Source organism: Oratosquilla oratoria, chromosome 39 (genome assembly GCF_046742065.1).
Source record: "Oratosquilla oratoria isolate Oo_2021 chromosome 39, ASM4674206v1, whole genome shotgun sequence".
Lineage (NCBI taxonomy): Eukaryota > Metazoa > Arthropoda > Malacostraca > Stomatopoda > Squillidae > Oratosquilla > Oratosquilla oratoria.
In genome coordinates, this window is record NC_134815.1 from 23,071,662 (window position 1) to 23,084,161 (window position 12,500).

A 12,500-nucleotide genomic window follows, 5' to 3' on the forward strand; every position below is an offset into this window, starting at 1 on the left:
TTTGTCGAGAATTGAATGGGTCTAATCGTACGCCTCCTAACATCAAAATAAAACAAACTTTCTAAATTGTTGGAAATTGAGATTGATTGTTCTTTACCACCATTCACTAAATAAAATAAAGAAATGTTGTAAATGATGCCAAAAGTATAACGACGTAAGCATTCCCAGCACTTTGCACAACTTCGATCATTTGAAGAAAGTTTTCAAGGGTGTTACCATGGTAACGGCTTTGGCCTACTAGCATCTCTGTTTCACAATGGGCATAATTTGTTTTTCATCTGTTTGTTTCCTTGTTTGTTTGCTTCCTTGTTTGTGAGACTGTTTAATTGCTTCCTTGTTTCCTTATTTGATTGCTTTCTTGTTCCATTTTTCCCTAATTGATTGTTTGTTTGTTTTTTGTTTGTTTACTTGCTTGCTTACATCCTTGCTTGATTTCTTGCTTTTCTGTTGTTTGATTGGTTTTAGTTTGGTGATTTCTTATGTGTGTCTGTCTTTATTCTTCTTTCTTACATTGTGTTTTTTCTGTCTGCCTGACTGTCTGTCTATCTTTCTGTCTTTCTTTGGGTCTGTTTCTTTCTTATTTTTTTTTCTTTGTATTTTTAATTTATTCTCCTTGTTTCCCTATACGTATGTGTCTTCTATGATAAAATTGATGATATAAAATTACATGGACTGTTTGAAGTAAGGTAGCATTATTTTTATTATATTTGTTTAGAATTTACTTGTTTACTTCCATGTCTCCAAGATTTTTTTCTCATACGAGACTTCAAGACAATTTATGCCTTTCATGCATGCCAGAGATTTATATTACATAGTTACACCGATGACACGGCTTATGTCGTGGCTCGCCGCAAATGCTAATCACGGAAACATATATATCATTTGTTAGTTATGCTTCCTGATTTTATGATAATGCAAGGTAATTAGCGTCATTTAAGAATGTAAGAAGGATAAAACATAACGAGGAGGGTCATGATTATGCGATTTGATGTGACATTTATCTGTATTTAAAATAAAAAGTCTTGTCATTCTACTGAAATGATCAGGCAGGATGTCGATTATTTGCATATTTTCTCTTTTCCAATTAGTATAATTATAAATACACATAAATGCAAACATACATACACTCACGCACAAACATACGTATGTGTATGCTCATTTATATATATATATGTATATATATGTGTGTATATATATATATATATATATATATATATATATATATATATATGTATATATATATGTATATGTATATATATATATGCTGATACATTATGACAAGTTGATGAAGGTGGAAAAAGAAGTCACGGGTCTAGTTCCGAGTTCCTGAGTTTATTCCTGAGCGAAACCGGTCAGGAATAAACTCAGGAACTCGGAACTAGACCCGTGTTTTCTTTTTCCACCTTCATTATATATACATACATATATATATAGATATATATATATATATATATATATATATACATATATTTATGTGTCTGTATATATATTTATATATATATATATATATATATATATATATATAATATGAGAGGCAGAAGGGAAATCACACAAATCGAACGAGAGTTTATTTTTTAACTAGTTTCGCACTATGGTGCTTCTGTTGTAGAAGCACCATAGTGCGAAACTAGTTAAAGAATAAAATCTCGTTCTGTTTGTGTGTTTTCCCCTCTACCTCTCTCACAACCTGTCAAGATGTCGTCACATATATATGTATGTATGTATGTATGTATGTATGTATGTATGTATGTATGTATGTATGTATGTATGTATGTATGTAAGTATATATGTATGTATATATGTATGTATGTATGTATGTATGTATGTATGTATGTATGTATGTATGTATGTATGTATGTATGTATGTATGTATGTATGTATGTATGTATGTATGTATGTGTGTATGTATGTATGTATGTATGTATGTGTGTAGATGTGTTAGGTACAGTAGATGGAATAATTTAATCGATAAATCTACAGATCTTTATATATATAAATCAAATATGACTTAGGCATTGTACTGAGATTTATCTCACCCCAAGTATGCTGTTGTACAATGTAAAAGTTTTGCTTTAATAGAATATATCTTTCTAATTATGTAAAGTGTCCACTGGATACTAATAGATTAAATCTTAAGGGAAAGAGCTTCCACTTAGATTATTAAAATTGGCTTTCTTTGGCAAAAGGAGAAGTATTTAAAGAAATCATTGAGTATTAAAGAATTTATTGTTATAAGATTTTTTCCTTAAATTCTATATTCTCTCTAAAGCTATAATGAATCTAAACTTCAATAACTACAACAAAACAGTTGAAGAGTTAACTAGACCAAAGTTGATTATATATATATATATTTTTTTGTATCTTGACCAGAAGGTGAAATTTAAAAGAAAATATTTTGGTGTCTACCAGTGGGACTCACTTAGCTTAATAGAACTCAGCCCAAAACCAAATTAATGAACCTCAACTGCACATAATAGCTTCTATATTCAACCTATTTTATTAAGTCTTCAGTTCTGTCCTAAGACGAATCTCTTTAGGGGTTTCTGTTATCATCAAAGAATTCTATGCAGATTTAGGTAACAATGTCTTTAGGTGATAAAATTATAATAGAAAAACCCATGTTACTTAGGTGTTTTGTTAAATTTTAATGGACATTCAGTAGGTTTCATTCAGTGCTCAATCCCAAAAATGTAACAGCATACAAAAAACCTGTTTACGTGAATGAGATTTGGAGAAAATAATGGAGAAATCTCTTCCACACCTGATTAATTAACAAGAAGAAGCAGAGGAGGAAGAGGATTAAAGGACTGAATGTGGGTCCCGAATCTAATCAAGGAGTAGATTAATTGCTACACTGGAACAGAGGGAAAGGACTCACAGCACGTGTGAGCCGAAGCCCTCTTTGGCCCATGCAATACGCAAAATATATATTTTTTTACTATAAGCAGATAATCTTTATTAGCTGATAATAAGTCGCCAGCAATCAAAGAGATAATTCATATATTTATATATATATATATATATATATATATTTATATATATATATATATGTATATATATATATATATATATAAGTATATATATACATATATATATGTATATGTATATGTATATATATTCATATGTATATATATACATATATATTTATATATATTTATATATATATATAAATATGCATATATGTATACATACATATTGTATATTATGCTTGTTTGTACTCTCCATGTATTTCTGCACGATATAATACAGGAAAGGTTGTTTCTTTTCAGTAGTGGTTACCTTCCTTATATATGTATATATGTATATATGTATATATGTATATATATTGTTACAAACCTCTCTAAAGTACCAAAGGTTCACCGGCCTTGTGAATGCCAGAAGTTCGTAACATCAAGGGAACCCTTTAGACCCTATGTCTATTACGGGTTCAAACGGTCAAAAGAACTGAATAAGGTCGCCACCCGGTCGGACACCGGGGAAAGAAAATCAAACTAACTTAACTTAAAGAAATATAATTAAATAAATTATAAGTATGAAGTTAATACAAGTAAAATGACACTAAAATAATATAACAAAGACACTATTACAATTAAACAAACATGATTTTACATAATACATCTGACTTCTGATCATACATTTGACTTTACACAAAAGAATCAAGTTCGAAGGTTTTAACGGGGTTGAACAGACGTAAGACCGGGTCACAGATCACCAAACAGTCATGAAATATAAGCTAATCCTAAGCCCAATGCTACTCACTCCGCGCTTCACTTATATAGGGCTCTACAAAGCTAAGTCCTAGTAAATCTGGCTTGCTGCTATATCAAGGGAAAAGGGTACTAACCTCAAGGCTGGCATTTTGAATCTAACCCGTGTAGTAGGTCTAAGCAGGGTCTGTACAATCTTATAGACTCGTTGGATACTACAAGGGGGGCGGGATTTACCTAGCCTGACGAGCCTACATTGTTTAAGCGGGAAATACAAACGAAATATTTTTACGTCACGGCCTGTGACGTAGCAGAGACGCATGCGCAATGGACACTTGAATAAACAACATATTACCAAAAAAACAATCAATATCATTATCAACTAATACCATAGTTACATTAATAGATACATACAATACAAAGAAAATACCTTACGGTGACATATTTGGACATAACCAAAGCAGCACAATACGAACACACGTAACATGACATTTCCTCGAAACTATAACAATTACATATTTGGCAAGTATACATCGCAGATGTAACACCTCCCCCACCAAAAGAAAAAAAAATTCTTGAAAAGAATTTTTTTCTTTACTTTCGGCAGATGTGCTATGATCTCGGCAGATATGTGCTATGATCTAGACAGACAGTCTGCTATCACATTATTCCTCCCAGAATATATGTTTTACATCTAGATTATATTCTTGTAAAAACAGCCTCCACCTAGTTAAGCGGAGGTTCATATCTTTGAACTTATCAAGGTATTTCAATGGATGGTTGTCAGTGAAAGCCGTTACATTTGCGCCAACAGGAAAATGTTTCAAAGCCAAATGGATAATAGTTCTTTTTCAATTGTGGAATAATTTTTCTGAGCCACATTCAGTTTTCTGCTGAAGTAACTCACAGGATGATCCACAGTGTCTTTAGCTTGTAATAGTACGGCACCAACACCAATGTTGCTGGCGTCACAATACAGAGAAAATGGTTTCGAGAAGTCTGGGGCCTGCAACACTGGAGCTGTACACAAAAGGCTCTTCGCTTGAACAAAAGCGGTGTTGCAAGACTCAGTCCACTGGAACTTGGCTCCTTTCTTTAGCAGGTCGGTTAAAGGAGCTATTAAGGAAGAGAAATTATAGATGAACATTCTATAAAAGGCAATGGTTCCTACAAAACTACGAATCTCCTTCTTGGTCTGAGGTACTGGAATTCTGAGAATGGCTTCCACTTTGGCCTGGGGAGGAGCCAATTCTCCTTGTCCGATCACATAACCAAGATAATGCACCTTGGCCTGAACAAATTCACACTTTGTTAGATTGAGCACCAAATTGGCAGACACTAACTTGTCAAAGAGTAAGCTTAGACGATCCAAATGATCCTGCCAAGTGTCACTATACACTACGACATCGTCGAGGTAGGTGACACAACTAGGTATGTCCTCGGTAATTTTATTCATTAACCGTTGGAACGTGGCAGGGGCGTTGGTCATACCAAAGGGCATAACCTTACACTGGTAAGTCTTTCCCAATGCGGCGAAACAGGAGATAGACTGGGCACGGGGTGTCATGGGCACTTGCCAATATCCACGGAGCAGATCTAGTTTAGTTATGAAATGTGCCCCTCCCACTCTATCTATACACTCCTCTAACCTAGGTAAGGGGTACGAGTCCCTTTTGGTCACTGCATTCACGCGTCGGAAATCGACACAAAACCGCTGAGTACCATCTGCTTTCGGAACTAAGATCACTGGTGAGCTCCACTCGCTTTGTGCTGGCGTAATTAAGCCGTGGGCCAGCATATAGTCTATTTCCTTCCTGATTATGGCTGTTCGTTGCGGGTTGACACGATACGGTGCCTGCTTAATAGGCTTCGCGTCTCCTACATCAACATCATGCAGAATTAGGTCAGTTTTTCCAGGAGTATCTCGAAAGACCTCCTGATACTTACTCAATAAGGCAGTTAAGTCCTCCCGTTGTGTAGCCGTGAGGTGGTCCAGCTTATCCACTACCTGGGGCCACCCTCCTGCATTCTCCTTCCACGGCATCTCTAAGGTGGGGGAAATAGTGTCCTCGTCTACTTCATGCATGAGAGAAACCGTACAAACACTCGCGACAGTTTCACCCACCGGGTTCTGCTCCCTTTCTCGATACAACTTTAACATATTTATATGGCATAATTGTTGACTCCGTCTCCGATCTGGAGTGGCAACAATATAGTTTAGTTCCCCTACTCGTTTCACTACCTCATAGGGTCCACTGAACTTTGCCCTTAAGGGGTTACCTTGAAAAGGCAGCAGGGCCAACACACTATCACCGGGATTAAATTCCCGTACTTTGGCCTTTCTGTCATAATGTCGTTTCATTCTTTCCTGAGCACTCATCAAATTTTCTTTGGCCATTTCCCAACACGCGGCCAATTTACCTTTCATGTCAGTCACCGACTTCGACATGTCCTTAGAGGCAGAACTATGCTCTTTCAATAAACATTCTTTCAGGACTTTAAGAGGTCCTCGAACCTCGTGCCCGAAAACTAATGCAAAAGGCGAGAGGCCCAACGATTCGTTGGGTACTTCACGCACTGCAAACAACAGGTATGGTAAGGCTTGGTCCCACCCCGTATCATTTTCTAAGCACCATTTCCTCAACATTGTTTTTAACGTTTGATGGTACCGTTCAAGGGCACCTTGACTCTGAGGATGGTAAGCACTTGACGTCACTTTCGTTATCCCCAGTGCTCCCAAACTCTGCATAACCTCTCTAGATAAAAACACAGAACCCTGGTCTGTCTGTAACTCGCGAGGTAGTCCCCACTTAGTAAAGAAGCTAATCAGCTCATGCAACACCACTTTGGCGCGCACTTTACGTAGTGGTATCGCCTCGGGGTACCTAGAAAATGTATCCATCAAAGTGAGAATATACTCATGTCCCCTAGCAGTCTTAGGCAACGGTCCCACTATATCCACGATAACCTTAGCAAAAGGTTCCTCTCCTACAGGGATTGGTTTCAAAGGGGCTACAGGTACAGGTTGGTTTGGTTTTCCTACCAACTGACAAGTGTGGCAAGTACGGCAGTGCTGTGCCACATCCCTTCTAATTCCTGGCCAATAGAAATGTTGCCAGATACGGTCTAAAGTTTTGCGTACACCCAAATGTCCAGAAAGGGGACTATCATGCCCTAGCTTCAGAACTTCTTTCCGGTAGACCTTCGGCAACATAACTTGCCGTCTCTCGGACCACATTGCATCATCAGTGGGGCAGGTACTTTCCACCCATCGGCGGAATAGTACTCCCTTGTCCAAGTAATACTCCTCTGATAGTTCACTACCACACCCTACCCTTTCATATAGTTCCCGTAAGTCGGGATCGACACTCTGCAAGTCACTGAGACACCTTGTGTCCACCTGTTTCTTTTCCATAAACAAGCGACTCAAGTCATACACATCGGTTTCACTTACTTGTTCCTCCTGGAACAGAGGCTTCAGGTCAAACTCTGCTTCGACCTGGGCTTCCTCGCATGGGAGTGTTTCCTCGGGGTTCGTACTGTCCTCACATTTAGGTTTTCCATAGTCTTGCCCACTCGAGACCCTCACTGTACCACTTGGTCCTTAGACCACTCCCTCTATTCGGACATCGCATTAGTAGCAGCGCAAACCGGAAATAACACCGGGTGCTGTCTTCCAAGTTGGTAGGTCTTTTCCAAAACAACTGGTACCCCCGAAACTATGGGTGTTGGACATATCTTCCCTCCAACCAAATCATTTCCTAATATAACATCCACACCTACAACTGGTAACTCATCTACCATCCCTACCATAGCCTGTCCCTCGTAGAGAGGCGACTGTAGGTCTATGGATACTAGAGGTACCTTGGCTAGGCCCCCTAGGGAACTTACCGTTACACTCCCTCCAACCACTGGACTTCTCACCAGACTACTCAGTATTAGGGACTGGAGGGCTCCCGAGTCCCGTAGGATGGTGACTCGTTTCCGGTCTCCTCCTATGGATATCCAGCCTTGGAATAAAAATGGCTGATATCCCTTTAAGTGAGGTTTAAGTTTTCCCTCCAATTCATCTACTTTACCCCCATCCATCTCTGATGGGCTGTTACCTATATAACTCATCAATGCCACGGCTTTGGCTTCACTCTCTCCCTGGGCCTTGCCCTTAGTGGAGGTACTCTCAACCTTATTTGTTAAAGATACGGGCTTGACACCTTCCATCTCTCTTCGTCTCTTCCAACAATCTCTCATTTGGTGGCCTACCCTTCCGCAATAGAAACATGACTTAATCATTGATGACTTACTACAGTCATCTTTCTTGACTTCTATGGATTTGGTAGGTGACCCACCTGATGAGAGCGAGATTCTCTGCCTATTTATTGCGAGGTCTCCTTTTCCCTTGTGAGTAACCGAGAACTTCCCTGCAGGTCTTATCAATTCATACTTATCGGCTAACACTGCGGCCTCCTCCAATTTGGAGACTTCTTTTTCCTGAAGATACAAGGATACCTCTTTAGGGATGGATCTCAGATACTCCTCTACCAGTAGCAGTTCAGCCAGTCTATCGAAATCTTTATTAATCTTGTTAGATCTTAACCACTGGTCCCACAATAAACGCTTTTCTCTACTAAACTCCACGTGCGAGATGTTAGGTTGTTTCCTTAGGTTCCTAAACTTTATCCTATACAACTCGGGAACGAGTTCACATGCCCTAAGGATGGCCGTCTTGACCATGTCATAGTCCTTCGCCTGTGCGTCCTCTAGGGCGCCATATACTCTCAAGGGCTTCCCTCTTAAGTTAGTCCGCAACAGCGCAGGCCAAAACTTCTTTGGCCATGAATAATCTTTAGCCATCCTTTCAAAAATTCTAAAGTACTGGTCCACATTGGATTCATCGAACTCAGGAAGCAACCTCGCATTCTGCACTACATCAAACTCTGGTCTCCCATTCACGGTTTGAGGAATTGGTAGCACTCAATTTCTAATCTAGCCCTCTCAGTTTCTTCCCTTCTAGATTGGGCTTCTAATTTAGCTCTCTCAGTTTCTTCCCTTCTAGATTGGGCTTCTAATTTAGCTCTCTCAGTTTCTTCCCTTGCTATTTCTAATTTTAATTGTAACTCGCTTAATCGAGATTCGGTGTGCCGGGATTCACCATCAGCGTCACTACCTTCCCGATCATCTAAATTCGCTGAGCCGGCAGAAGCTTGTTCTGTCGCTCTCTCTTCATCTCTCGCCGGCACACTTTCGTCTCGATCATGCAACATTGCCACTACCATTTGTACTAACTCCCCTTTATTTAACCCGTGGGTCGAACTAGCTCCAAAATAATGTGCTATCAATTTCAATTCCGGTATGGTGAGACCTTGAATTTCCTTATCTGTGGGTTTTCCTTGTACAAATTCATCTACCTCGGTTTCGTTAGTTAACCGCATCTTCCTACCTTAATAAACCTATTATCACTGATCCACGTCGAACGTCTTTCCAATTTACCGTTAAATCCTGGCAAGGTCGCCAATTTATGTTACAAACCTCTCTAAAGTACCAAAGGTTCACCGGCCTTGTGAATGCCAGAAGTTCGTAACATCAAGGGAACCCTTTAGACCCTATGTCTATTACGGGTTCAAACGGTCAAAAGAACTGAATAAGGTCGCCACCCGGTCGGACACCGGGGAAAGAAAATCAAACTAACTTAACTTAAAGAAATATAATTAAATAAATTATAAGTATGAAGTTAATACAAGTAAAATGACACTAAAATAATATAACAAAGACACTATTACAATTAAACAAACATGATTTTACATAATACATCTGACTTCTGATCATACATTTGACTTTACACAAAAGAATCAAGTTCGAAGGTTTTAACGGGGTTGAACAGACGTAAGACCGGGTCACAGATCACCAAACAGTCATGAAATATAAGCTAATCCTAAGCCCAATGCTACTCACTCCGCGCTTCACTTATATAGGGCTCTACAAAGCTAAGTCCTAGTAAATCTGGCTTGCTGCTATATCAAGGGAAAAGGGTACTAACCTCAAGGCTGGCATTTTGAATCTAACCCGTGTAGTAGGTCTAAGCAGGGTCTGGACAATCGTATAGACTCGTTGGATACTACAAGGGGGGCGGGATTTACCTAGCCTGACGAGCCTACATTGTTTAAGCGGGAAATACAAACGAAATATTTTTACGTCACGGCCTGTGACGTAGCAGAGACGCATGCGCAATGGACACTTGAATAAACAACATATTACCAAAAAACAATCAATATCATTATAAACTAATACCATAGTTACATTAATAAATACATACAATACATAAAGAAAATACCTTACGTGGACATATTTGGACATAACCAAAGCAGCACAATACGAACACACGTAACATGACATTTCCTCGAAACTATAACAATTACATATTTGGCAAGTATACATCGCAGATGTAACAATATGTATATGTATATATATGTATATGTATATATATGTATATGCATATATATATGTATATATATATACATATATATATTTATACTTAAAATGAATATCATGTCTGTTTTAAGTCAATAAACAGATTAAGCTGTACCTTTTTAAATTTCCATGCCTTTTCCATGAGTTGTTTTATTATAAATATGTGGTAAACTATTGACATTTTGATCGTAAACTTACATCGATCCTACTATTTCCTCAACATGGATCTTTAATTTTTCATATAATACTCTAATCTGGGAGAATATAAACAATTTATAGTAGAATAAATTTTCTTGTTCATCATTTCTACCTCCTTTCAAATGTATTGGTAATATTACTCCTGAATTGCATACAAATGGTAATGTATCATTTCTCTATTTCTGGTGTATAAATTAAGTTGATTTTATTTGCTATTTATTCACCCAAATTTAGGAATTAATTTTATTATGATATTATTTGAAACCAATTAATTCCTCAATCTCTTATTTCATCTTTATTCACCTTCAATATTGGTTTCCTCTTACGCATTTAGCATTTTAATTGAAGAGAGTATGGGAACTGTATCCACTTAGTATTTAAGTATTTTTTCTGTTGTGTTAATTCTTTTGACCTTGTAAACCACCCTTTTTATCTGCCTATGTGTTTCTCACGTGTCATCAATTTGAATTTAATGTTTAAGAAGACAAGAAAATTATCACTATCACACACAGTTCCCCTGAAATCCACTACATCCAACAAAGCATTTTTTAATTAAGATATGATGTATTTTGTTCTTCTTTCTTCCATTCGGTGGCATCCATGTAAATTTGGATATATCTTTATGCTGAAAAGTTACGCCATCATTTGCTAGATCATTTTGGTTTGGATGTGATGCCAACCTCATTACTTTGTCATTATTTTCCTGGTGAAAACATTCTTTGGGAAGTTTTTGATGATGCCAAAGTTCCAGTTGCCTTATCAGCCATTGCTTTTATATCACACAGGGTAATGAAAACAAAATCATTTGATATTTCATCCTTTATATCTTTCATTTCTTTACAGAAACTATCCTTACCTTGTTATTTTATGTTGTTTATTGGTGCATATGTCACTGTTACATTTAAATTGGACCATCTACACTTAAACTTAAATTAATCTTTTGTTAATTGGTTCACATTTTATAGAGGATTACATAGCTATATTACGTAGACATATTCCAAAGCACTGTTAGCGTCCTCCATCCTCTCTCCTATTATATGAAATTGGAACCCATACTACATTTTTTACTTTCTGCCTAACCTATTTCTTTATTTTTTGAAGAATTGGGCTTCAAACATTCCATAATTCAAGTCTTAAATTTCTTTTTCATTTTCATATTTACGTTCAAGTAAAGTGTGTCCCGAAAGTCTTCAACACCAAAGATAATCATGTTCTAAGGTTCAATGTTGGTGTCTTTAACTAATTAGATTTTTATGGTCCAAGAAATTACCCCAACGACCAACGCTTTCCAATTTATCTGGGCATAAGACCAGCGTGTGTACAATGTGCACATGGCTGGAGTATACATACATACATCCACACATACATACATACATACATACATACATACATACCATACATACATACATACATACATACATACATACATACATACATACATACATACATACATACATACATACATACATACATACATACATACATACATACATACATACATACATACATACATACATACATACATACATACATACATACTTATATGCATTCATGCGTGCATACATACATACATACATACATACATACATACATACATACATACATACATACATACATACATACATACATACATACATACATAAATACATACTTACATACATACATACATGCATACATACATATATACATACATACATACATACATACATACATACATACATACATACATACATACATACATACATACATACATACATACATACATACATATATACATACATACATACATACATACATACATACATACATACAAGCATACATACATACATACATACATACATACATACATACATACATACATATACCAAGGCTTTTTCCCCCTTACAAGGAAGGTACCCAAAAAGGAAAAGGCATAAAATCATTCCCACCCATTCCATCCCTGAATACACTCCACACCCCTCCACCCTCCCTCTTATCTTAGCACCTCCTGGATGACGGGTCATCCCTGCACCTTGTCCACTGCCCTGGTTCAGAAGCAGTGTCGTAAGACACAGCACATCCACAGCAAGGCCGCTTCATTAAATCGGCGACCCCCCCCCCTGTCCGTCCCCCCATGCATAAAAGGAGAAG

General features: G+C 37.4%; 1 protein-coding gene across 1 annotated transcript in view; it reads right to left on the reverse strand.

Moving 5' to 3' along the window:
• The window catches only part of LOC143020188 (uncharacterized), a 44,716-nt gene extending 35,580 nt beyond the window's left edge, over positions 1–9,136 (reverse strand). Inside the window, exons 1-4 of the mRNA XM_076176351.1 lie at positions 8,947–9,136; positions 8,247–8,641; positions 7,359–7,868; positions 4,615–7,233 (exon numbers count right to left, since the gene is read on the reverse strand). Of these exons, the coding sequence (XP_076032466.1) occupies positions 4,615–7,233; positions 7,359–7,868; positions 8,247–8,641; positions 8,947–9,136 (3,714 nt within the window). The remainder of the gene's footprint in view (positions 1–4,614; positions 7,234–7,358; positions 7,869–8,246; positions 8,642–8,946) is intronic.
• Positions 9,137–12,500: the final 3,364 nt, after the last annotated feature.